At 52.3% G+C, this 26,309-nt stretch overlaps 1 protein-coding gene across 7 annotated transcripts; it reads right to left on the reverse strand.

Annotated features, from left to right (window-relative positions):
* Positions 1-2,235: 2,235 nt before the first annotated feature.
* On the reverse strand, positions 2,236-26,309 carry NIBAN3 (niban apoptosis regulator 3). 7 transcript variants are annotated; one of them, XM_033200015.1, is made up of 15 exons: positions 26,083-26,255; positions 22,336-22,466; positions 20,825-20,950; positions 19,494-19,608; positions 17,219-17,386; positions 15,398-15,513; positions 15,211-15,315; positions 14,874-15,036; positions 14,048-14,238; positions 12,408-12,566; positions 11,267-11,383; positions 11,061-11,168; positions 8,589-8,700; positions 5,554-5,637; positions 2,236-2,603 (listed from the first exon to the last, which is right to left on the reverse strand). In XM_033200015.1, the coding sequence occupies exons 1-15, from the start codon at positions 26,135-26,137 to the stop codon at positions 2,491-2,493; spliced, it is 1,863 nt and encodes a 620-aa protein (XP_033055906.1). In that variant the 5' UTR covers positions 26,138-26,255; the 3' UTR covers positions 2,236-2,490. The 7 variants fall into 7 exon arrangements, 6 of the variants coding, with proteins under 6 accessions (XP_033055906.1, XP_033055902.1, XP_033055901.1 ...); XM_033200011.1 differs by having other exon boundaries at positions 11,267-11,350; positions 17,219-17,428; positions 26,083-26,243; XM_033200010.1 differs by having other exon boundaries at positions 17,219-17,428; positions 26,083-26,243.

Genomic DNA, 26,309 nt, shown 5'->3' on the forward strand with positions numbered 1-26,309 from the left:
GACGGGCGGATCACGAGGTCAGGAGATCGAGACCATCCTGGCTAACACGGTGAAACCCCGTCTCTACTAAAATACAAAAACTAGCCGGGCGAGGTGGCGGGCGCCTGTAGTCCCAGCTCCTCGGGAGGCTGAGGCAGGAGAATGGCGTAAACGTGGGAGGCGGAGCTTGCAGTGAGCTGAGATCTGGCCACTGCACTCCAGTCCGGGCGACAGAGCGAGACTCTGCCTCAAAAAAAAAAAAAAAAAAAAAAGTAAAACAAATTTACACTGTGGACTTGACGAGGAAAGGTCTTTTCATGTTAAGTAAGAAAAAGGGGTGACAAGATACATCCCATCCCAACTGGAAGGATTTAGACCCAAGGGCAAACAATGGTTTTCTCAAAAGGGGCAGGATGACAAATTCTTGTAGCTGCAATTGTTCCAGAATTAACATCTACATCCCGTCCAGGGTAAAAGGAAGACAGCTAAAGAAGCCTATGAAGGGCACATGTATTGTGCAAATGTATTTCAGAAGGTGGGGTTGAAGGGAAATAGGTGGAAAGGTCAGGAATATCTCATTGTCTTGAGGTAGGCTGAAAACTCCAGACAGAATGGGAGGAAATAGTGTCCGTGGGGTGTGAAAGTCCCTCTGCAAGCTGAACCAAGAATACAGGGGAATCCCTGTGGAACCCACTCTGGAAGCAGCTGCAAGACAGCGGAGAGGCTGCCAGTATCTAGTTAGCAGATGACTTTTCTGGCAAGCAGAGGAAGTCGGTAAAAGCTTGTCTCCCAGCCAGGAAACTTGATACCAAGTTAAGAGTTGGAGCTAGGAAACAAACCCAAAAGGCTCATAGCAAGGAGAGAGAAAAAAAAAAAAAAAAAATCTGTAACCTGTATCACAAAGCCTTCATATCCTTCAGATATAAAGAGTTATTAGATATCAATAAGAAAAATACAAACACTCCCAAAAAGTAGAAAAAAGCTATGAACAGGCAATTCACTGAAATTAAAAAAAAAAAAAAAAAAAAAAGAAAGAAAGAAAAACTACAAACATGTAAATGGTTAAGCAACATATTTGGATTTTGTTTTTTGAGACAGGGTCTCACTCCCATTGCCCAGGCTGGAGTGCAGTGGTGATTGCACCTTGACTTCCCAGGCTCATGTAAATCTCCCATGTCAGCCCAGCTTTTATTTATTTATTTATTTATTTATTTATTTTTTTATTTAGGCTGGTCTCAAACTCCTTGGCTCAAGCATTCCACTTGTTTCAGCATCCCAAAGTTCTGGGATTACAGGCATGAGCCACCACTCCCAGCCGCTAATTTTGTATTTTTCATAAAGATGAGGTCTCACTATGTTGGCCAGGCTGGTCTTGAACTCCTGAGCTCAAGCGATCTGCCTGCCTCAGTCTCCCAAAGCCTCAGTCTCCCAAAGGATTACAGGTGTGCACTACCGTGCCTGGCCATAATAAATTTATTTGTAAGTTCAATTTAGTCAAAGAAATTCAAAATAAAATAATGAGATTTCTGTGTGTGTCTAATTGGCATAGCTTTTTTCTTTTTATGAAAAGTCCTAGTGTTTAGAAAGGATTTGGAGGCTGGACACAGTGGATCACTCCTGTAATCCTAGCACTCTGGGAGGCCGAGACAGGAGGATTGCTTGGGTCCAGGAGTTTGAGACCAGCTTGGGCAGCATAGCGAGACCCTGTCTCTATTATTTAAAAAAAAAAAGGCTGGGCACGGTGGCTCAAGCCTGTAATCCCAGCACTTTGGGAGGCCAAGACGGGTGGATCACGAGGTCAGGAGATCGAGACCATCCTGGCTAACACGGTGAAACCCCGTCTCTACTAAAAAATACAAAAAAAAAAAAAACTAGCTGGGCGAGGTGGCGGGCGCCTGTAGTCCCAGCTACTCGGGAGGCTGAGGCAGGAAAATGGTGCAAACGTGAGAGACAGAGCTTGCAGTGAGCCGAGATAGCGCCACTGCACTCCAGCCTGGGTGACAGAGCGAGACTCCGTCTCGGGAAAAAAAAAATTAGACCAGGTGCAGTGGCTCACACCTGTAATCCCAGCACTTTGGGAGACTCAGGCAGGCAGATCACTTACGGAAAGGAGTTCGAGACCAGCCTGGCCAACATGGTGAAACCCCATCTCTACTAAAAATACAAAAATTAACTGGGCACAGTGGCGGGCGCCCGAAATCCCAGCTACTCGAGAGACTGAGGCAGGAGAATTGATTGAACCCGGAAGGCAGAGGTTGCAGTGAGCCGAGATCCTGCCACTGTACTCCATCCTGGGCGACAGAGCAAGACTCTGTCTCAAAAAAACCAAAACATTAAAATAAAGGTTTGGAGAAAATTCACAAATAAATGCTGCTGCTTGGAGTATAAAATGGCACAGTTTTCTGGAGGTGCAGGGGTTACAAAAGCCTAAAGATGGCTCATCTGTTTTGGCCCAGAAATTCCACTTGTAGACATTTATCCAATAGAAACAAGGTAGGTGTGGGTGAAGATTCAGCTCTGGAATGTTCCTCGAGAAGGCAGTGGGCAGAGTGGCTGGATCTGGGCACCAGAGCCTGGCTGCCTGGGACAAGTCCCTCCTTTCCGCTCAGCCTCAGTTTCCTCATCTGTATAATGGAAAATAAACAGACATCAAAAATCAGACATGTCAGATGCCTGGCATGTAATAAGTGCTTAAAAAATCAGAGTTAATAGAAATGTTGGCTGGGCGCAGTGGCTCATGCCTGTAATCCTAGCACTATGGGAAGCCAAGCCAGGTGCCTGACCTCCCTATCACCTGAGGTCAGGAGTTCAAGACCAGCCTGGCCAACATGGTGAAACTTCATCTCTACTAAAAATACAAAAATTGGCCGGGCGCGGTGGCTCAAGCCTGTAATCCCAGCACTTTGGGAGGCCGAGACGGGCGGATCACGAGGTCAGGAGATCGAGACCATCCTGGCTAACACGGTGAAACCCCGTCTCTACTAAAAATACAAAATCTAGCCGGGCGAGGTGGCGGGCGCCTGTAGTCCCAGCTACTCGGGAGGCTGAGGCAGGAGAATGGTGTGAACCCGGGAGGCGGAGCTTGCAGTGAGCTGAAGATCCGGCCACTGCACTCCAGTCCGGTGACAGAGCGAGACTCCGCCTCAAAAAAAAAAAAAAAAAAAAAAATACAAAAATTAACTGGGCACAGTTGTGGGCGCCTGTAATCCCAGCTACTCGGGAGGCTGAGGCATGAGAATCGCTTGAACCCAAGAGGCGGAGGTTGCAGTGAGCCGAGATCACACCATTGCCATCCAGCCCAGGTGACAAGAGCGAAATTCCATCTCAAAAAAGAAAAATAAAAATAAAGAAATGTAGGCTGGGCGCAGTGGCTCATGCCTGTAATCCCAACCCTTTGGGAAGCCGAGGCAGGCAGATCACCTGAGGTCAGGAGTTTGAAACCAGCCTGGCCAACATGGTGAAACTACTAAAAATACAAAAATTAGCCAGGCGTGGTGGTGGATGCCTGTAATCCCAGCTACTGGGGAGGCTGAGGCAGGAGAATTGCTTGAACCCACGAGGTGAAGGTTACAGTGAGCCAAGATGCTGCCACTGCACTCCAGCCTGGTGACAGAGTGAGACTCTGTCTCAAAAAAAAAAAAAAAGAAAAAAGAAAGAAAAATAAATGTATAAGCAATCAAAAGATGAAAGGGTGAAGGATAGGAAAGAAGGTTCTCGGAAAAGGTGCTAAAAGCAGCTCCTAAACCTCCCGGACAAAGGTGAGGGGCACCAGGTGAGGCTACCCTGGTGGACAGCCCTCTGTTGAAGTGACAAACACATATACTTTAAATTCTGAGGTTTCCCATTGCGGGATTTGCCCACAGGAACCTGTACTTGCAAAAACAAAACAAAACAAAACAAAAAAATATGTACAAGATTATTCCCTGTGGCACTGGCTGTTAGTATGGAAGACTAGAAACCAAATGCCCGTTGGTTCTGGTTAAATAGATTCAGGAACCCATCTACAATCCCTCACATCCAATTGCAAATCCTTAAATATTCTGACACTCAGAAGTTTGTATTTGTTTGTTTTTTTGAGACAGAGTCTCTCTCTGTGGCCTAGGCTGGAGGGCAGTGGTGCCATCATAGCTCAATGCCGCCTCCATCTCCAGGGCTCAAGTAATCCTCCCACCTTGGCCTCCCGAGTAGCTGGAACTACAAGTGCATTCCACCACACCCAACTAATTTTTAAAATATTTGTAGAGATGGGGTCTTGCTATGTTGTCCAGGCTGGTCTCAAACTCCTAGGCTCAAGCAATCCACCTATCTTGGCCTCCCAGAGTGCTGGGATTATGGGTATGAGCCACTGTGCCTGGCCCTAGAAATCTTTCTAGGACTGGGCTGGGCGTGGTGGCTCACGCCTCTAATCTCAGCACTTTGGGAGGCCGAGGTGGGTGGATCACTTCAGGTCAGGAGTTCGAGACCAGCCTGGCTAACATGGTGAAACCCCATCTCTACTAAAAATACAAAAATTAGCCAGGCATGGTGGCAAGTGCCTGTAATCCTAGCTACTCTGTGGGCTGAGGTGGGAGAATCACTGGAACCCCCGAGGGGGAGGCTGCAGTGAGCTGGGATTGTGCCACTGCACTTCACCCTGGGAAACAGAGTGAGACTCCGTCTCACAAAAAAAAAAAAAAAAAAAAAAAAAAAAGATGTATTTCTAGGACTGTTTAACTATTTATCCAAGTTAATGTAAATATCAATCAGTTTCTCTGTCCCAGATCAGCTAGGAAGTGTATTAGTTAGCTATTGCTGCATAAAAAAATTGTCCCCCAAATTATGCCCATCTTGCAAGCTCTTGCTGGTGGTAAACCTAAGGCACCCATCACTACAATCTCCCTTTCCAAGTTGGCAACAGGAAGTAGCCATTGGGAGATGCCCCCTAAATCCTGGGATTAGATGGGGTACAAAAGCTGGGTGTGGTGGCTCACATCTGTAATCCCAGCACTTTGGGAGACTGAAGCAGTCAGATCACCTGAGGTCAGGAGTTTGAGACCAGCCTGGCCAAAATGGTGAAACCCCATCTCTACTAAAAATACAAAAATTAGCCGGGCAGGGTGGCATGCGCCTGTAGTCCCAGCTACTCGGGAGGCTGAGGCAGGAGATTCACTTGAACCTGGGACGAGGAGGTTGCAGTGAGCTGAGATTATGCATTCCAGCCTGGGCGACAGAGCTAGACTCTGTCTCAAAAATAAATAAATAAATAAAAGAGACGTAACAGAGCTGGACTCTGTCTCAAAAAAAAAAAGAGAGAGATGGGACACAAATTCACCACAATCTCAGCTCCCAAGGGCTGAGCTCACATGCATGTCACAGCCTGGGCTTAGAGGGTTCCTCTGTAGCTCAGATACACTCCACAACTTCCCACTGCATTTGTTCACGAGCTTGGCCAGCCTGGCTGGTTAAGGAGATGAGGTATATTCTGTTCCATCCATGAACCCACATGCACGACAATCCCATACACCCCATGTGGGCCCCCACCTCCCCACCCCCAGCCATCACTGGCATGTTTCAGCAGCCTGTGGAGTTCCCCACCTGCTCCCTCCTGTTCCCATGGGACCTCCAAGCAGCCGTCCAGAGTGCAGGATACATCATTGGCACCAAGGGTCTTTTTCAATTCTGAAATGAGACGAACTCTTGGACACACCTGGGGAATCCCAGACATCAAGGGGCTTCCCTGCATTTTCCCAGAGAGACTATGAATATCTCAAGCAGAAATCCTAGACATGGCTCACATAGACCCTCTCTTGAAGCCCGCACCCATGGCAGACATTGCTAGCCGATCCCTGCACCCTTCACTGAGCCTGGACACTGCCAGTCCCACCTCCCGACATGCTGCTGTAGGCAGACATCACAAATCAGTATCAGGACGGACCCACTTAAGGACACATAAAATCTCTAGGAAGAGAAACTCATTGAGGTCACCTGTTTCTGGATTTAATTCTGCAGTCAGAAAATAGGTTTCTTTTTCCTATTTAAAACTTCTACTATTTTAAGGAAGCTCCGTTTCTCGTTTGGATGCTCACAGACACATCCTCTCCCTCATTCCCTGACTCCCAAGAACCCACCATCTATGGGGGTGTCTCCCAACTCTCTGACTTCACCTTTTTTTTTTTTCTGAGACAGAGTCTCACTCTGTCACCCAGGCTAGAGTGCAGTGGCGCAATCTCAGCTCACTGCAAGCTCCGCCTCCTGGGTCCGTGCCATTCTCCTGCCTCAGCCTCCCGAGTAGCTGGGACTACAAGTGCCCTCCACCACGCCGAGCTAATTTTTTGTATTTTTAGTAGAGATGGGGTTTCACTGTGTTAGCCAGGATGGTCTTGATCTCCTAACCTCGTAATCCGCCCGCCTTGGCCTCCCAAAGTGCTGGGATTACAGGCATGAGCCACCGTGCCTGGCTGACCTCACCTATTTAAATTTTTTTTTTTTTTTTTTTTGAGACAGAGTCTAGCTCTGTTGCCCAGGCTGGAGTGCAGTGGTGCGATCTTGGCTCACTGCAACCTCTACCTCCTGGGTTCATGCAATTCTCCTGCCTCAGCCTCCCGAGTAGCTGGGACTGCAGGCATGCGCAACCACACCCAGCTAATTTTTGTATTTATAGTAGAGACAGGGTCTCACCATGTTGGCCAAGCTGGTCTCAAACTCCTGACCTCCAGTGATCCACCTGCCTCGACCTCCCAAAGTGCTGGGATTACAGGCGAAAGCCACTGTGCCCAGCTGCTGACCTCACCTTCTATGTCTGTTCTTCCTCTTTCCTTCAAATGAGGGCTCTTTGAGATTCCCTTCTGTTCTCCGCACACCTTCCCTGGCTTGTGGCCCCCTCACCTTCACTTAGTGACACCTGAAGCCCAACACCTCTGACACCTCCAGCTCCCACCTCCACCTCCCTCCTAGTCTCTATCCCCTTGGCTGCTGCCCTTGCTCGGGCCTGTCCTTTGTTCCCAGAACCGGGGCCTCAGCCTCCTCCCTCACTTCCAGTCTGGCTTCTGTTGACCTCTGCTCACACACTCTCCATGGCTCCCCACTGCCTACACAATACATCTAAATTCCTCTGCCTGTCATTCAAGGCCCTGCAGGTCTCCCAGCAGCCTCCAGCCTCCCACTCCGTGCCCTTGTGCTGGCCGCATGGATGGTGACATTCCCTGAATCCCCACTGCATCCCGTTCACCCCCCAATCAGTGCATACATCTCAGTGATCATGGGCATTAAGTAATTTGTCAATTAACTCAGGAAGCAGGAGGGAGAAAGATGTTTCTGGAGCTCCTTCCCAGCTCAGGAGCTCCTAAGAGGCCAACTCCAACTCTGTAAACCTCTAGGGCCTCAATGCCAGCCCAGAGAAAAACAGGGAGTGGTTGTTAAATGAATAAATTTAAATGTCTATCCGTAGTTTGTTGGTTTTAAGATGGAGTCTCTCACGCTGGTAATCCCAGCACTTTGAGAGGCTGAGGCAGGCGGATCACGAGGTCAGGAGTTCGAGACCAGCCTACCCAATATAGTGAAACCCCGTCTCTGCTAAAAATACAAAAATTAGCCAGGTGTGGTGGCATGCACCTGTAGTCCCAGCTACTCGGAGGCTGAGGCAGAATAATGGCTTGAACCTAGGAAGATAGAGGTTGCAGTGAACCGAGATCACACCATTGCACTCCTGCTTGGGTGACAGAGTGAGACTCCGTCTCAAAAATAAAATAAAAAATAAAAGATGGAGTCTCAGCCGGGCGCGGTGGCTCACGCCTGTAATCCCAGCACTTTGGGAGGCCGAGGTGGGAGGATCACAGGGTCAGGAATTTGAGACAAGCCTGACCAACATGGTGAAATCCCATCTCTACTAAAAATACAAAAATTAGCTGGGCGTGGTGGCATGTGCCTGTAGTCCCAGCTACTCAGGAGGCTGAGGCAGGAGAATCGCTTGAACTCAGGCATCAGAGGTTGCAGTGAGCCAAGATCATTCCACTGCGCTCCAGCCTGGGCAACAGAGCGAGACTCTGTCTCAAAAAAAAAAAACAAAAAACAAAAAAAACACATAGTCTCGCTGTGTCGCCAGGCTGCAGTGCAGTGGCACAATCTTGGCTCATTGCAACCTCCACCTCCTGGGTTCAAGCGATTCTCTTGCCTTAGCCTCCCGAGCAACTGGGACTACAAGTGTGTGCCATCATGCCCGGCTATTTTTTTATATTTTTAGTAGAGACGGGGTTTCACCATATTGGGCAGGCTGGTCTCAAACTCCTGACCTCAAGTGCTCTGCCCACCTCAGCCTCCCAAAGTGCTGGGATTACAGGTGTGAGCCACCACACGCAGCCTCTATTGGTTGTTTTTGAACTCTGCCTCCTTCTTCTCATCCTGAGAACTCCTATACATCCCTCACAGCCCCAATCCAATGGCCCTTCCTTCAGAGAGTATCCATCCCTGGCCTTCTGAGCTCCTCTACCCTGGACCCCCTCTGGCCAAGTCCTGACTTAAGGTCAAATAGCAAGTAGTCACAGGAAGTGAGAGTCGATGGGGCCCTGGTGGGGCTCAGTACATACAGCCAGGGGATGCCAGACTCCTCTGAGCCATGGCAGGGCAGGACTCACCTTGGTCAATCCTCTGCAGCAAGCAGCCCCGGATGACGTCCTCATAGATGCCCTCAGTGGTCAGAGCCTGGCTGCCCATGGCAAGGACATCCCCCTCAAACTCAGGCAGCTCCTGGAACCATGTTGGGTTAGGGGCTCGGCTGGAGAGGAGGGCCCCTCTAGAAGCCTACAACACAGGCTTCTGCCCTAGCCCTGGGCCTGATTAGCTGTGGGATTGGGCGCAGGGGTTGGGCCTCAGTTTCCTTATCTTTATTTATTTATTTATTTATTTATTTATTTTTTTTTTTTGAGGCGGAGTCTCGCTCTGTCGCCCAGGCTGGAGTGCAGTGGCCGGATCTCAGCTCACTGCAAGCTCCGCCTCCCGGGTTTACGCCATTCTCCTGCCTCAGCCTCCCGAGTAGCTGGGACTACAGGCGCCCGCCACCTCGCCCGGCTAGTTTTTGTATTTTTAGTAGAGACGGGGTTTCACTGTATTAGCCAGGAGGGTCTCGATCTCCTGACCTCGTGATCCGCCCGTCTCGGCCTCCCAAAGTGCTGGGATTACAGGCTTGAGCCACCGCGCCCGGCCCTTATCTTTATTTTTTAATTTTTTTTATTTTAAAAATAAACAGGCTGGGCGCGGTGGCTCACGCCTATAATCCCAGCACTTTGGTTGGCTGAGGCGGGCAGATCACGAGGTCAGGAGTTCAAGACCAGTCTGACCAACATGGTGAAACCCCGTCTCTACTAAAAATACAAAAATTAACTAGGCATGGTGGCGGGTGCCTGTAATCTCAGCTACTTGGGAGGCTGAGACCAGAGAATCGCTTGAACCTGGGAGGCAGAGGTTGCAGTGAGCCAAGATCACACCACTGCACTCCAGCTGGGATGACAGAGCAAGACTCTGTCGAAATGAAATGAAATGAAATAATCAAATGAAATGAAATGATTAGTCTCGCTCTGTCACCCAGGCTGGAGTGCAGTGGCCCAGTCATAGCTCACTGCAGCCTTGACCTCCCAGGCTTAAGCGATCCTCCCACCTCAGCCTCCAAAGTAGCTGGGACTACAGGCGTGCACCACCACACCCGGCGAATTCTTGCATTTTTGTAGAGATGGGGTCTCACTATCCCAAAGTGCTGGTATTACAGGCATGTGCCACCACGCCTGGCCTCAGTTTCCTTATCGTTAAAATGGACTCAGTGGCCCATATTCTCTAGCATTGTGGAAAGGATTCATGGGATTAATTAGGCACAGCAAATCACACCTCACAGGGAATAGTATGAGTGTCTCAGCTGGGACTTCCTCAACTCCCAGCTACTTCCTCTAGAGGATTCTGTTTGTACCCATATCAGACACCCACCTGGTGCCCATGAGCCCTGTGTGCCCAGGCACCTAGGACTCCCCCTGACCTCCTTCCCACTCTCCCACTCACTGAGCTTCAGCCACACCCACCTCGTCACTGTTCCTCCAATACACCAGGCACGGTCAGGCCTCAGGGCCTTTGCACATGCTGTGCCCTCTGCTTGGAATGCCCTTCCCGGGACATGGCCCGTGCCTTCATTTCACAGGGAGATCCTTCCTAACCCTCTGGTAACTCCCTACCCAACCCTTATCCACACTCTCCATCTGCCTCCTCCCTCCACTGATGCCCATGTCACCTGGTGATATGAGATGTGTGGGACCTATCCCAGCTCTTCCGTGGCAGACATAGGGTAATGAGCCTCATCATAGGTGAAGCAGAGGGCACTGTGGCAGCCCAGAAAAGCCACCTGACCCAGCTCCAGGGCTCAGGGTGTGGAAGTCCCTTTTTTTGAGACAGGCCCTTGCTCTGTTGCCCGGGCTGGAGTGCAGCGGTGCGATCCTAGCTCACTGCAGCCTCAACTTCCTAGGCTCAATTGATCCTCCCACCTCTTGGCCTCCGGAGTAATTGGGATCACAGGCACACCCCACCATACCTTGCTAACTTCTGTATTTTTATAGAGATGGAGTTTCACTGTGTTGTCCAGACTGATCTCCTGGCCTCAAGCAATCCCCCCACTTTGGCCTTCCAGAGTGCTGGGATTAAGGCATGAGCCACGGCACCTGGTCAAATGGTCTCTAATGATCAAAGAGCATTCTTTTTTTTTTTTTTTTGACACAGAGTTTCACTCTGTCGCCCAGGTTGGAGTGCAATGGCACGATCTTGGTGCATTGCAACCTCTCCGTCCCGGGTTCAAGTTATTTTCCTGCCTCAGCCTTCTGAATAGCTGGAATTACAGGCGCCCGCCATCATGCCTGGCTAATTTTTCGTATTTTTAGTAGAGACGGGGTTTCACTATGTTGGCCAGGCTGGTATCGAACTCCTGACCTTGTGATCCGCCCTCCTTGGCCTCCCAAAGTGCTGGGATTACAGGCGTGAGCCACCGCGCCCGGCCTCAAAGAGAATTCTTGCCCACTTTACGTGGATGCATGGTGATGCTGTCAGACCCTCCTGCACACTTCCCATTAACTCACCTTTTTGCAGCTTGGCTCGAGTTGGCTGAGCACAAAAGGTAAAAAGATGCAGAGACCCCAGCCTCGGATGAACTTCCTCTGCGCCAACCCGCTGTCGGATTTGAATTTCTGCACAACATACCCAGCAGCGCCTCTGTTCAGTGTTCGACCATCTGAGCACCCAGGCCCACTGCCACCCTGTGCCACCCCGTACCCACAGACCACACCTTCAGCACGCGCCCCCTGACTCTCTCCAGCCTCTGGGCAGCCTGGTCACAATTGAGGGCCATGGTCAGACACTGGTCAGCCAGCTGCAGGAAGGTGGCCACAGCGTCAGCCATGAGCTATAGGAGGAGATGCCGTGATGACCCCAGAATCTGTGCTCCAGCCTCCTGGGCCCTACTCCAGCCCAGCTGACCCCTTCTCAGCATCCAGCCTGCCCCAACCAGCCACCTCTGCCCAACCTCCTCCTCTTTGTCCCAGGAAACACCTTTCCTCTCCTCTCAGAACCTGGGGATTGTCTAGTCTGTGGGGTACTATGTGCAAACTAGCGGAAAGCCCCTTCCCTCTGGGGGATGGTGCCAGGGTGCCTACAATGGAGACCAGAGAGCCAGCCAGAGTTCAGCCTCCTCTGTTGAGCACTTTTGTGCAGTGCACAAACTGAGCAACTGTGCCAGGTGGTACTAGATCATCTCACTCTCTATCTTCTTCTGTCACCATGTCCAATAGCAGGTCCCACCTCAGACTTCAAAACACTTCTTGCTTCTCCCCACTGACATCTCCCATCCTGGTGCAGGCCTCCCCCGTGCCTCCTCTATTCCTGCCCCCCAACAGCCTGTGCTCCCTACAGCAGGCAGAGCTTCCTAAACCTTAAATCCAGCCATGCCCTCCCCCTGCTCATATACCTGCTCTGGCTCCCCATTGCCCTCAGGAAAGAGTTCACCCCTTAGCCCCACACTCAAGGCACTGTGCCATCTGCCCATCCATCTCATCGGCCTATCTTCCCCATTTCTGAAAAATTGCTCCACGTTCCCCAAATGCAGACAAGCACTCTCAATACTATTCACTTGGGACTGGTGGCAGCCCCATTCCTCCCACTGCTGCCCCATGTTGGAAGTCCCCTCCTCCTGAAAGTCCTGTCAACCCCAGAGATGGATCAGGAACGTCCTTGGCTCTCCCTGTACATCCCGCCCCAGCTCTGTCCACCACATGTGGCTGCTGCCTGGTCACGGGCTCATGTCCCCATGAGACTGGCAGCCCCACCGAGTTGCCTCAATCACTGTGGTCTCTCCAGGACACATTTAGCGGGGTTTCAGTGGAGGCTGTCTTCACAGCCTGGCCTCCTCCCAGCCTCCTGCTCACCCTCACCTGCTGTGCAAGATCTTGGGCCCCAAACACGAGGCTCTGCATCCCCAGAAAGCCAAACAGTGCTGCCAGCTGCCCCAAGCGCCTGTGGCTCCGTTCAGCCTCACAGTAGCATGTCTGCATCAGTGCCAAGTCCCATGGCATCTCTCCAAATGAGTAAACCTGTACTCCCGGAAGCAGTTTTGGGAGGAAAATGCCATCAGCTGATTGCAAAGGGCCAAGGACCCAATAGCCGATTCACCAAAGGAGAAATACAAATGAAAACACATTCCGCCTCAGTTGTCACCAAAGAAACTCATAATAAAGTAGTGGTGGGCTGAGCATGGTGGCTCACACCTGTAATCCCATCACTTTGGGAGGCCGAGGCAGGTGGATCACTTGAGGTCAGGAGGTCGATACCAGCCTGGCCAACATGGTGAAACCCCATCTCTACTGAAAATACAAAAATTAGCCAGGTGTGGTGGCGTACACCTGTACTCCCAGCTACTCAGGAGGCTGAGGCATGAGAATCGCTTGAACCCGGGAGGTTGCAGTGAGCCAAGATCACACCACTGCACTTCAGCCTGGGTGACAGAATGAGACTCTGTCTCTAAAATAAAATAAAACAAAATAAAGTAAAATAAGTTGCAGTGAGGCATGGTGTCATGGACATAAAATGATAAAACCTAAAAAAAACTATAACAAGCGATGCTGGCACAATTGAGAGGAAATGAGCACATTTCCTGGCCCTGGATCTATGAATACCACCTCATGTTCTCTCTGTGCTGGGCCCTGGGACTGCAGATATGAAATACTCTAACCCAATCTCTGCTTACAAATTAGGGGAGACAGAGTATAGAAATCACCCACAGTGGTATGAACGTGAGGCTGTGATAAGAGAAGCACAGGCTACTATAAGACATAGAGGGGACCAGGGACAGTTCCTGGAGAAGGTGATTAGGAAATGGAGGCTTAAGAATGAGTTGAAGGTTGCCTGGCACATAGTAGGTGCTACTGTATGTATGTATGTATGTATTTTAGGTGCTACATGTATATCAGATGCACTGAGGTGACCTGCCTTGAACAGAATTCTCTGGGTTGTTGCCCTGCAGGGGAATGGGAGGAGGTTGGGGGGATGACCTCAGACTGATTTTGCTAAATTGCCACTTTCCTCATCCAACTCCTTTCGCCTCACGTTTTAAACTGTGCTCCATGGCCAGTGCTGTGGCTCACGCCTTAATCCCAGCACTTTGGGAGGCCAAGACAGGCAGATCGCTTGAGCTCAGGAGTTTGAGACCAGCCTGGGCAACAAAGCAAGACCCCCATCTCTACAAAAAAATTAAAAAATTAGCTGGGCATGGTGGCGTGCACCTGTATTTCCAGCTACTTGGGAGGCTAAGGTAAGAGAATCGATTAAGCCCGGGAGGTCAAGGCTGCAGTGAGCTAAGATTGTGCCACTGCACTCCAGCCAAGGTGACAGAGCGACACCCTGCCTCAAAAACAAAAAACAAACAACAACTGTGCTCCAGTGACCATAGCATGGTGATGGGTCCACAATAAGTAAAAAGCAGCCTAGAACAAATTCAGAGAAGATTTTCAACAGGAAAGACTCAAGTTAACACATCACCCTCTGGCTCACTGAACCCCTACCCACGGGAGCTCACCTCCCTGCGCAGCTGCGTGCCCGAGGGGCTCTGGCGCAGGCGGCGGGACAGTCGGTCCATGCCTTGAGCCAGGAGGGTCCGCACCGCCTCGAGCGAGGCTTCCATGGTGCGCAGCAGGGTCTGCACGACCCGGGGCAGCTGCGGGTCCACCTCCCGGTGCAGGCACGACTCGAGCGGTCCCCTGATATCCGCTGGGAGTGGAAGACAGTGGTCTGGAGTCCCCTCCGCAAGGTGCCTCACAGATGGGGATGTGCAGGGGCCCTAGTTCAGCAGGGCGAGGGGGACTCGAGCAGGGACACTGGGCGCCCTCTGCTACCCATTGTGATGATGAGAAAACAGCCTTGGAGGGGCGGGCCGAGTCAGGATTCCCACCTAGGTCTTTGTAGGGGCCACCTTGGCCCACCCTGCCCATGTATCAGCCTTTACCCCCGCCCCTCCTCCGCTGTTCTACTTCCCAGGCCAGCCCACTCGCTTTGGCCCGGCTTAGGGCCTCAACTCCTGCAGCCTCAGCCTCAAGGCCACACCTATCCCCCGCTGAGGCCCCTCCCATTTTGTATCCACGCAGCCCCATCAGGACCTGGTGTCCTCGGGACAGACTCTAGGCCCCGCCCCCAGCGCCTCTCCCACAAGACGACGCCCACTGTCTCGCCTAGGTCCCGCCCCTTCCCCACCCTTTCCCTTCCACATCCTATGCTTGGCCCCGCTCCTCTCTGACCACGCCCCTTATTTCACACAAGGCCTAGCCCATTATTCGCTTAGATCACGCCCCTTTTTCCCCCAGGATTGCCTCGCCCCTCCCAGCCCAGGTCCCGCCCCCGAGTCTCACTCCGCAGTCGCCCCGCCACACGCGCCCGCTGCCTCAGTAGCTGGTCCACGTCCGGGCGGATCGTCTTCTCCAGGGATGCAAGCAGCTCGTCCTTTTCGGGCTGGAAGGCGCAGAGCCCGGCAGAGGCCCCGGCCAGGACAGCTGCGTGAACGGCGTCTAGAAGCTGCCCAGACCGGTCGAAGGGACCCCACGCAGGACAGGAGTGCGGGACAGAGCCAAGACAAGGGGCGGGGATGGGGGTCAGAGAGACCGGGAGCGAGTTTAGGCGACAGTCGTGGGAGGGGAACCCGAGCGCCCGGATCCCGCCCCCTGTCCCAGGTCCGGACGCAGTGCAAACCTCGGTCCAGGCCCAGGCGCGGGCGCGGCCTGACCCCCGCAGGCCAGGAAGGGTCTGGGCTCGCAGCGCGGGAAGTTGCTCCCGCATCAGCACCGCGGTCAGCACCTGCGGGAGAGGGGGCCATGGGCGCCGCATTAGGCCGGGAGGGGGCCTGGGGGTCCCGGGTGCGGCCTCGTGGGGCACTAACCTCGGCGTCTGAGCCTAGGGTCACGTCGTCGTTGCCAAAGTGGCCTTGGTGCTGCCGGTAGAGTCGGACGGCGTCCAGGAAGGCCCGGGCAGCAGGGGCCTGGCTTCGCTGCAGGACTGAGAGGGGCTGCTCCTCAGTGCCTGCTGGTAGCTCCCCTGCCTGGCTCCCCTGCCTGGCTCCCCATGGCCCGGGGAGGAAGCCCTCCGCCTGGCCAGGTCCCCAACACCCAAGTCTTACCCATCTCTGGAACTTTGCCTAGGCAGTGCCGTCCACAGGGAACACATTCCCCCAGGACCGCCAACTTTGTTCAACTTAGAAGGAATCCTCTACTGGCAGTCACAGTCCTGTGACCTGCAGTTCAGGCCATACATACTGCAGCCACTAGCTGCTCCGTTAGTTGCATCGTTTGTGAAGTCAACAACCTGCCCAACTGTGTGTGTCAGTCCTGCTGCTCCCCTACTTTTTCTTTCTCTTTCCCTTCCTCCCTTCCTTCCTCTCTCTCTCTCTCTTTCTCTCTTTCTTTTCCTTCTCTTTCTTTTCTTTTTCCTTCCTTCAGTTTTTCTTTCTTTTCTTTTCTTATCTTTCTCTCTCAAATGGGGGGTCTCTCTGTTGCTCAGGCTGAAGTGCGGTAGCATGATCATAGCTCACTGCAGCCTCCAAATCCTAGGCTCAAGTGATCCTCTCACCTCAGCCTCCTGAGTAGCTGAGACCACAAGTGCATGCCACCACGCCCAGATAATTTTTGTATTTTTTGTAGAGATGGAGTTTTGCCATGTTGCCTAGGCTGGTCTTGAACTCTTGGTGTCAAGTTGGAAGTTGGGATTACAGGCGTGAGCCACTATGCCTGACCTATTCCACTTCTTCACCTGGCTGGCCCCTCATCTTTTTTTTTTTTTTTTTTTTTTTTTTTTTGAGACAGAGTCTCGCTCTGTCACCCAGGCTGGAGTGCAGTGGCGCAATCTCGGCTCACTACAAGCTCTTCGCCTCCTGGGTTCACGCCATTCTCCTGCCTCAGCCTCCCGAGTAGCTGGGACTACAGACACCCACCAGCATGCCTGGCTAATTTTTTGTATTTTTAGTAGAGATGGAGTTTCACCATGTTAGCCAGGATGGTCTCTATCTCTTGACCTTGTGATACTCCTGCCTCAGCCTCCCAAAGTGCTGGGATTACAGGCATGAGCCACCGTGCCCGGCGGCTGGCCCCTCATCTTTTACAGACCCCAGCTTCCCCTCATCTGGGAAGCCTGCTCTAACCCCCATCCCTCAGGCTGAGCTTCTATAGAACCCTGTGTGTCTCTGTTACAGCCCTAGTCACTCACAACTGCCTGGAGTTCCTTCCGGCTCCTCCAACAACCCATTTTCTTTTCTTTCTGTGTGTGTGTGTGTGTGTGTGTGTGTGTGTGTGTGTGTGTATGTATGTGATGGAGTTTTGCTCTTGTCGCCCAGGCTGGAGTGCAGTGGCGCGATCTTGGCTCACTGCAGCCTCCACCTCCTAGGTTCCAGTGATTCTCCTGCCTCAGCCTCCCAGGTGGCTGGGATTACAGGTTCCTTCCACCATGCCCAGCTAATTTTTATATTTTTAGTAGAGACAGGATTTCGCCATGTTGTCCAGGCTTGTCTAGAACTCCTGACATCGGGTGATCTGCCTGCCTCGGCCTCCCAAAGTGCTAGAATTACAGGCATGAACCATCACACCTGGCCTAACAATCCATTTTCTGGGTAAGGAAAGTGAGACCTGAAGAGGTCCCAAGCCAACAGAGGCTGAGCTGTCTGACCCCAGACCATTAGCCTCACAAATGTCTGACGAGTCCTGAGACCCACCTGTGCCCCGAAGCCGGATGCCACCCTGCAGGGCCAGCCTCCAGGCATGCTGTGCCTCCCTGGTGGCTGCAGAGAAGCAGAGGTGCCGGCGGAAGGGGTGCTGCAGGAACAGCGGGAAGCTCACAGGCACTTCCAAGAGGGAGTCAGGCTCTTCCTGAGTATGGTCTTCTGAAAACAAATGGGAGGTCGCATCTTCTAGATGTTCATTCACTAGGAGAAAATACCCCTGAAATGCATACAGCAGTCCCTGGCATGGGCAGTTGCTTGATCAATAGGAGCCACACCATGATACTTGCCCCCATCCTTATTCCAACAGCACTGGGCGGGGCACAGTTTTGGGGAAGGCAGGGTCACCTTCTTCCATTGCATGCCCAAGGCAGACATCACCAATCCATCCCAGCATTGTTTTCCAGCCTCAGCATTCTTAATACAGTCCTCCTGGCAGCCACCACCAATCCATCGAAGCTGGGATGTTATCTGAGCCTGGCTTTAAGTGGGGTTTTGGAGTCAATCAGGCCCAGGTTCCAACGTGACCAAACCACTTTCATTTTCTTTCTTTCTTTTTTTAACAAAAGGGGCAGGGTCTCACCATGTCACCCAGACTGGTCTCGAACTCCTGAGCTCAAGTGATCTGCCCGCCTCAGCCTCCCAAAGTGCTGGGATTACAGGTTTGAGCCACTGTGCCCAGCCTGGCCAAGCTACTTTCTAGCTCTACGACTAGGGCACACGTTTCCATGAGCTGAGATTTTCCTGCCCAAATGGGGTTAACAGTGATACCGATGACCTAGAATTCTTGACAAGACAAAATAAGTGAATTCAGCTTTGGTTAATTTATTTGGGGGCCAGCTGCGGTGGCTCATGCCTGTAATCCCAGCACCTTGGGAGGCCGAAGTGGGAGGATCCCTTGGGCCCAAGAGTGCCAAACCAGCCTGCACAGGTATTTTTTATTAAAAACATAAATACGGAGGCTGAGGCAGGAGAATGGTGTAAACCCGGGAGGTGGAGCTTGCAGTGAGCTGAGATCCGGCCACTGCACTCCAGCGTGGGCGACAGAGCCAGACCCCGTCTCAAAAAAAAAAAAAACGGCCGGGCGCGGTGGCTCAAGCCTGTAATCCCAGCACTTTGGGAGGCCGAGACGGGCGGATCACGAGGTCAGGAGATCGAGACCATCCTGGCTAACACAGTGAAACCCCGTCTCTACTAAAAAATACAAAAAACTAGCCGGGCGAGGTGGCAGGCGCCTGTAGTCCCAGCTACTCGGGAGGCTGAGGCAGGAGAATGGCGTAAACCCGGGAGGCGGAGCTTGCAGTGAGCTGAGATCCGGCCACTGCACTCCAGCCTGGGCGACAGAGCCAGACTCTGTCTCAAAAAAAAATAAAAAATAAAAAATAAAAAATAAAAAAAATAAATAAAAAAAATAAAAAAAACATATATAAATGAAAAGAAATATTTAGGGTCTCCTAAGTCTCCAGTGTTTTGTTCCACTTTCCAGGATGATATACACAGACTGTGATAAAACCCAACAATCCAGGCCGGGTGCGGTAGCTCCTGCCTGTAATCTCAGCACTTTGGGAGCCCGAGGCAGGCGGATCACTTGAGGTCGGGAGTTCGAGACCAACCTGGTCAACGTGGTGAAACCCTGTCTCTACTAAAACACAATAATTAGCAGGGTGTGGTGGCAGGTGCCTATAGTCTCAGCTACTCAGAAGGCTGAGGCAGGAGAATCGCTTGAGCCTGAGAGGGGGAGGTTGCAGTGAGCAGAGATCACGGCACTGCACTCCAGCCTAGGCAACAGAGCAAGAGTCTGTCAGAAGAAGAGGAAGAGGAAGGAGGATAAGAAGAAGAAGCAGAAGCAGAAGCAGAAGCAGAAGAAGAAGAGGAGGAGGAGGAGGAGGAGGAAGAGAAGCTGGGACTACAGGCATGAGACACTGCACCCATCCCAGATTTGGCTGTTTTTATCATTTGCTATTTTGATTCTGGTCCCATGACCTAACTCTCCCTCTCACCCTTGCAAGAGTGTTTGTTTGTTTTCCAAAGCGGGGATGCTCACCCGGGGCAACGCTGACCCCCGGAAGACACTTGGCAATGCTGGAGACGTTGGTGGTTGTCGCACCCAGGGTGGGGGCTGCTGCTGGCATGGAGTGGGTGGAAGCTGGGAATGCTGCTTAACACCCTGCTGTACACGGGATGCCCCCACCGCAGAGAATGAGCTAGCCCCACATGTTAATGATCCTGGGGTGGAGAAACCTGTTCCTGGGAACCCCGGGACTCTTACCCAAGGAGTCCGAGCAGAGAGCGTCTAAAAGGCGGAGATATTCTCGCTGGGAAGTCAGGAGTGTGTATCCCGTCAGGGCTGTGGAGCCAAGGGGGTGACCCCCGTTTTCATATTCCTACAAAAGGCACCCAGAGAATCAACATGGGACGGGTCTGAACGGTGGCTTCTGTGTCCCAACTGTACTATCAAGGGAAGATTTCAGATGAGCTGAAAAATCCTCTGCCCCTCCCCACTCCTCCCTCCCTCTCCTTTCCTCCGTTCCTCCCTCTGTCTTTTTTTTTGTTTTTGAGATAGAGTCTCACTCTGCCGCCCAGGCTGGAGTGCAGTGGCATGATCTCAGCTCACTGCAACCTCCGCCTCCCAGGTTCAAGCGATTCTCCTGCCTCAGCCTCCTGAGTAGCTGGGATTACAGGCACCCGTCACCACACCAGGCTAATTTTTGTATTTTTAATTGAGATGGGGTTTGGCCATGTTGGCCAGGCTGGTCTTGAACTCCTGACCTCAGGTGATCCACCCCGCCTCGGCCTCCCAAAGTTTTGGGATTACAGGCATGAGCCACCGTGCCTGGCCCTAGGTTTTGTATTTTTAGTAAAGACGGAGTTTCACCATGTTGGCCAGGCTGATCTTGAATTCCTGGGCTGAAGGGATCCACTCACCTCAGCCTCCCAAAGGGCCAGTATTACAGGCATAAGCCACCGGCCTGGCTCTCCCTCCTTTTTTTCCCTCCTCTCTCCATCCATCCTCCGTCTGTCCCCATGACTTCCTCCCTTCCTCCCTCCTTCCCTTCCTTCCTCCTGTTCCTGCCCTCTCTCTCCCTCCTTCCCTTTCCCCTTTCCCTTTTCCCTCCCTTCCTCCCTCAGTCCCTGAGCTCCCAGCACCCACTGACTCCCCATGTGCTGGGCCAGTCCCAAGTGCTGTCTGAGGACCTTCTTGTTGAACCCTCAAAGCCCTACGTGGTGTGAAACATCATCATCCCATTTCACAGAAGTGAAAACTGAGTTTCAGAAAGGTAGTGATCGCTCCAAGCTCCCCAGCCAGAAAACAGAGCGGTCAGAGGCATGACTTGCAAAGGCTCCAAGAAGTTGGAGCCACAGCTCTGATACTGACCACGATCCTATCCCTGGCCTGGGTCTCAGTTTACCTACGCAGCACAGCAGGGGATGGGACCAGATGGTTGCCTATAACAGGCCAGACACATAGGGGCCCAAGATTCATCCTGGGTGATTGATAGAGGTGGGGCTATGCTGAGAGATGGACCCCACAAACCTCGAGGCTGGTGGGAGTGGGAAGGAAGGACCCAGAAGCAGAAAGACCACGTGCCAATCACACACCTCCTTGTGGCTGAACCACTCCAGGCGGCCGTCCCCACGCAGAACACAGAAGATCGGCTGCCACCGGGGTGGGTGGCCCCGAAGCTGGGTCAGGGGTCCTCGGTGCTCACGGACTCGGGGCAGCTTCTGCAGGAAGAGGGACCAGTGGGTGTCAGGGGGCTGTGGGCTGATGTCCCTGTGGCACGACCACCCAGACAGCTCCCGCTGTATCCTGGGATGATGCTCAGGTCCCGTAATGCCCCAGACTGGACAGGGAGAGTCCCAGGCGGGAAGGGGCTCTGTGTCCACAGCTCCTGGAGCCCCCCACCCTGGGTGGGCACAGCTGGAAGGTGGGGCGTTCCGGAGAGGCAAAAAATCACAGGCCGGATTGGAGCATGGGACCTAGCATTAGTAATAAGCATGGATCCCAGGTTCAGATCACACCTCTGCAGTGTGACCTCGGGCAGGCCATTTGGCCTCTCTGTGCCTCAGTTTCCTCATCGGTCAAAGACCCGTCTACCAAGAGGGCGAAGACTGAGTGAGTTGTGTGGGGCACGCAACTTCATGGCTCCAGAGACATCTGGAGGCCAGGCGCAGTGGTTCACGCTTGTAATTCCAGCACTTTGGGAGGCTGAGGTGGGGAGATCACTTGAGTTCAGGAGTTTGAGACCAGCCTGGTCAACATGGTGAAACCCCATCTCTACTAAAAATACAAAAATTACCCAGGCATGGTGGCAGGCGCCTGTGGTCCCAGCTACTCGGGAGGCTAAGACACGAGAATCGCTTGAACCTGGGAGGTGGAGGTGGCAGTGAGCTAAGATCGCGCCACTGCACTCCAGCCTGGGAGACAGAGCAAAACTCAATCTAAAAAAAGAGTTACTCCATTCCACATCATGATACGCTAACTTGTTTGGAATATTCTATCACCTATCAGATTGTGAACCCCAGGGGTTACGGCAGGATCTGTCCTTGTCACTGGACAAGGCCTGTGTGTCTTCATGCCCAGCCCATGATGTGGCATGAATTACATGCTCAGTGAATGGTTTTGTGTGTTTGTGTGTGTGTGTGTGTGTGTGTGTGTATTTTGACAGAGTCTAGCTCTGTCACCCAGGCTGGAGTGCAGTGGTGCAATCTGGGCTCACTGCAACCTCCACCTCCCAGGTTCAAACGATTCTCCTGCCTCAGCCTCCCGAGTAGCTGGGACTACAGGTGCGCACCACAGGGTCTGGCTAATTTTTTTTTTTTTTTTTGTATTTTTAGTAGAGATGGGGTTTTGGAGTTTTACCATGTTGGCCAGGCTAGTCTTGAACTCCTGACCTCTGGGGATCCGCCTGCCTCAGCCTCCCAAAGTGCTGAAATTACAGATGTGAGCCACCTTGCCCGGCTTCTCAGTGAATGTTTATTCAAACGATGAATATTTAAAGTCACCCTATGGCAATGGCAAAGGCCTGAGGTTGGAAGCATGGCCTAGGGAGGGCTCCTCCAGGACCCTCTCCCCACACTCAAACGTCCTCCGCCCCTACAACACCCACTTTGCTGCGTAGCAACTGGCTTCCAGCCGGCTCCTGAGGGCCCACCTCTCGGGAGATCTGCCGCAGGATAGACGCTGCCAGCTGCCCGCGGTAGCAGGGCAGGAAGTTCCTCATCAGGGTGTCCACCTGACCTGCAGGGACAAGGAGACGGTGAACTCAGCAAATTGAATCTGCCCAGGAGACCTGCTTGGGGAGGGCAAAACAGACAGGGAAGCCACCTGGGGGCTCCTACAGTCATCCTGAGCTGCCGGACAAGTTGCCACCAAATTCCATTTGCCCTTCACCCTCCGTGCCTCTTTCCATCCATGTGGCTGGATGAGGGAGCTTCTTTATTTTTATTTTTTGAGATGGAGTCTCGCTGTGTTGCCAGGCTGGAGAGCAGTGGCACTATCCCGGCTCACTGGAAGCTCCGCCTCCCAGGTTCAAGCCATTCTCCTGCCTCAGCCTCCCGAGTAGCTGGGACTACAGGCGCCCGCCACGGCGCCCGGCTAATTATTGTATTTTTAGTAGAGATGGTTTTGTCGTTGTTGTTGTTTTGATGCAGTCTCACTCTGTTGTCAGGCTGGAGTGCAGTGGCACTATCACAGCTCACTGCAACCTCCACTTCCTGGGCTCAGGTGATTCTCCCATCTCAGTCTCCCAAGTAGCTGGGACTACAGAGACTACAGGCGCCCACCACCACACCTGACTAATTTTTCTGTTTTCAGTAGAGACGAGGTTTCACCATGTTGCTCAGGCTGGTCTTGAACTCCCGGCTCCTTCGCTGTGTTGTCCCTTTTTTTTTTTTTTTTTTTTTGGAGACAGGGTCTCTGTCCCCCAGGCAGGAGTGCAGTGGTGCAATCTCAGCTCACTGCAGCCTTGACCTCCTGGGCTCAAGTGATCCTCCCACCTCAGCCCTACTCCAGTAGCTGGGATCTTGCGCACGTGCCACCATGCCCAGCTAATTTTTTTTAAATTTTTGTAGAGACAGGGTCTTGCTGTGTTATCCAGGCTGGTCTCAAACTCCTGGCCTCAAGCAATCCTCCCACCTTGGATTCTCAAAGTGCTGGGAATACAGGTTGAGCCACACCTTCACTGAGAGCTCATGTACCATGTAAGCACATGGTTTGCTGAGCTTTGACACAATCACACATCCGTGAAACCCTCACCACAATCAAGATAATGAGCGGATCCATCACACCCAAAGTGTCCCCATATGCTTTACCCAGGGAGCTTTTCTTTTTTTTTTTTTTTTTTTTTTTGAGACGGAGTCTCGCTCTGTCGCCCAGGCTATAGTGCAGTGGCCGGATCTCAGCTCACTGCAAGCTCCGCCTCCTGGGCCCACGCCATTCTCCTGCCTCAGCCTCCCGAGTAACTGGGACTACAGGCGCCTGCCTCCTCGCCCGGCTAGTTTTTTTTTGTATTTTTTTTTTAGTAGAGACGGGGTTTCACCGCGTTAGCCAGGATGGTCTCGATCTCCTGACCTCGTGATCCACCCGTCTCGGCCTCCCAAAGTGCTGGGATTACAGGCTTGAGCCACCGCGCCCAGCCCAGGGAGCTTTTCAAAAGCTTTTAAAGCTCCAAATCACACAAGGGAACTTTCTGTGAGTGATGGAGGTGTCCTGTATCCTGATCTATCTAGGAAGTGGTCACATGGGGCTCTAGCATAAGGCATGTACACTTGACTGTACATAAAACATACTTCCATTTTGCTGCCCGGAATGTGGACCCAATGGCTGGAGCTCCAGTGGCCATTCTGTGTCATGAGGCTATCTCGGACACAGGAATCCACACACGGCAGAGCCATGAGATGGAAGGACTTCAGGTGTCTTTTACTAGCCTGCCTGCCTCCACACCTCTCAGATTGAGGGGAAAAAAAAGTCCTTATCTTGTTTAAGCCACTATCAGGGAAAAAAAAAAAAAATTCCCAGTGCTACATAGAGTAACTCTTTGAATCCTTACAATGCCCCCATGAGCTAGGTATTGTTGCTATCTCCATTTTACATATAAGAGAATGAAGCCCAGGGAGGTGAAGTCACTTACCAAAGGGCACACAGCAAATGAGGGAATGATCAGGGTGTGAATGTGAATTGTTTCTTTACAAGATACATCACTGGTCTTAGCACATGCTGTTTCTCCTGTCCAAAATGCTCTTCTGGTATCTCCTTCCTACCAACGCCATCACATCCCTCCAGCCCCAGCTTGATCATTGTCTCCTCAGCGGGCAGTCACCCACCTCTGCTCTTCCCCACACTCGAGGAACATGTGAGCTCTCTCCCATCATTCTCACCACACAATTTTGGGTCACGACTTGACCCAAAACCAAAAAAAACATTGTTCCAAGCTGCTGCATAGAATGTAGACCCAATGGTTGGAGCTCCAGCAGATGTTCTGTGCCATGAAGTCACCTTGGGCACAGAAGCCCCACATAGCAGAGCCATGAAATGGAAGGTGTTTAGACCATGAGCCTGCAAGGGTAAGGACAATACCAACCCCACAATGTCCCCAGCACCCAGCACAGGTGGTCACCCCGCATATGAGGACAGAGGGACCTGAATGGCACTGAATCTGGCACTGGCCCCTCTTAGTCTCAAATTGGGAACTGAGCCTCCATCCCCAGGGTCCTGCTGAGGGGCCTGCTGTTCCCCGCCCACTCAGGAAGACATCCCTCAGGGCCTGGCTGGGTCTGGGACACCCTCCACTTGGCTCCATGCCTCCCACCTGAACCTCTGCCCTAAATCAGGTCACCAGATTTACCAAATAAAAATAGAAGACACAGGCCGGGCACAGTGGCTCACACCTGTAATCCCAGCACTTTGGGAGGCTGAGGCGAGCAGATCACCTGAGGTCAGGAGTTCGAGACCAACCTGGCCAACACGGTGAACCCCCATTTCTACTAAAAATACAAAAATTAGTCAGGCGTGGTGGCACATGCTTGTAATACCAGCTACTTGGGAGGCTGAAGCAGGAGAATCACTTGAATCCTGGAGGTGGAGGTTGCAGTGAGCCAAGATTGCACCACTGCACTCTAGCCTGGGCAACAGAGGGAGACTCCATCTCAAAAAAAAAAAAAAAAAAAAAAAGATAAAGGGGTGATCGGTTTTCAGTATAAGTGTGCACTATGCAAAATTTGGGGTATACTTATACTAAAAATAAGATGCAGGCCAGGCACAGTGGCTCTTGCCTGTAATCCCAGCATTTTGGGAGGTTGATGTGGGAGGATCGCTTGAGCTCAGGAGTTCAAGACCAGCCTGAGCAACATAGTGAGACCCTGTTTCTACGAAAACAAAAATAAAAAAATTAGCCAGGTGTGGTGGTGCACGCCTGCGGTCCCAGCTATTCGGGCTGAAGGGAGAGGATCACTCAAGCCCACAAGTTCAAAAGCAAACTGGGCACCATAGGGACACCCTGTTCCTATTAAAAAATAATAGTAATAACAAAATAAAATAATTAGCTGGGCATAGTGGTGCACGCCTGTGGTCCCAGCTACTTGGGAGGTGGAGGCGGGAGAATCGCTTGAGCCCAGGAGGCCAAGGTTGAAGTGAGCCATGATCATACCACTGCACTCCAGCTTGGGCAACAGACAAGATCCTGCCTCAACAATAACAAAAGATTCACTGTGAGAAATTTACATTAAGAAGGCATCCTGTGTGTTTGACAGTCCTAGGTCTGAACTCCAACCCCATCTGCTGCATGGAGCATGTGGATGCAATGGCTGGAGACCCCACTCACCCAGACTCCCACCCCGTCCCCATCCCGGCTGCTCACCCCTTAGGTGCTGCCGCTGCTGCTTGTCCAGAGGGCTCGAGGGTCGCCCGCCCATGCTGCTGCCGTCTCCTGGGGCTCCCCTTCCCCTTCCTACGACCACCGCCTGCGTTCCTCGGTTCAGGGGCACCTGGGTGACGGGTGAGAGATTTGGACGCAGTGGGTTCAGAAGCCCCACCCCGGCCCCACCCCATGCTGCACCTGCGTCCTCCCCACTCCCTTGGGGCCAA

Source organism: Trachypithecus francoisi, unplaced genomic scaffold (genome assembly GCF_009764315.1).
Source record: "Trachypithecus francoisi isolate TF-2019V2 unplaced genomic scaffold, Tfra_2.0 Lachesis_group5, whole genome shotgun sequence".
Taxonomy (NCBI): domain Eukaryota; kingdom Metazoa; phylum Chordata; class Mammalia; order Primates; family Cercopithecidae; genus Trachypithecus; species Trachypithecus francoisi.

Bases quoted from the DNA above. Each gene is read 5' to 3' on its own strand.
- NIBAN3 (XM_033200014.1), bottom strand. From the start codon at position 26,137: ATGGGCGGGCGACCCTCGAGCCCTCTGGACAAGCAGCAGCGGCAGCAC. The intron at 15,037-15,210 runs GTTTGCACTGCG...CGGTCTGGGCAG, and splicing joins GCGCCTGGGCCTGGACCGAG to CTTCTAGACGCCGTTCACGC. The intron at 11,169-11,266 runs GTGTGGTCTGTG...TATGTTGTGCAG, and splicing joins TCAGGGGGCGCGTGCTGAAG to AAATTCAAATCCGACAGCGG.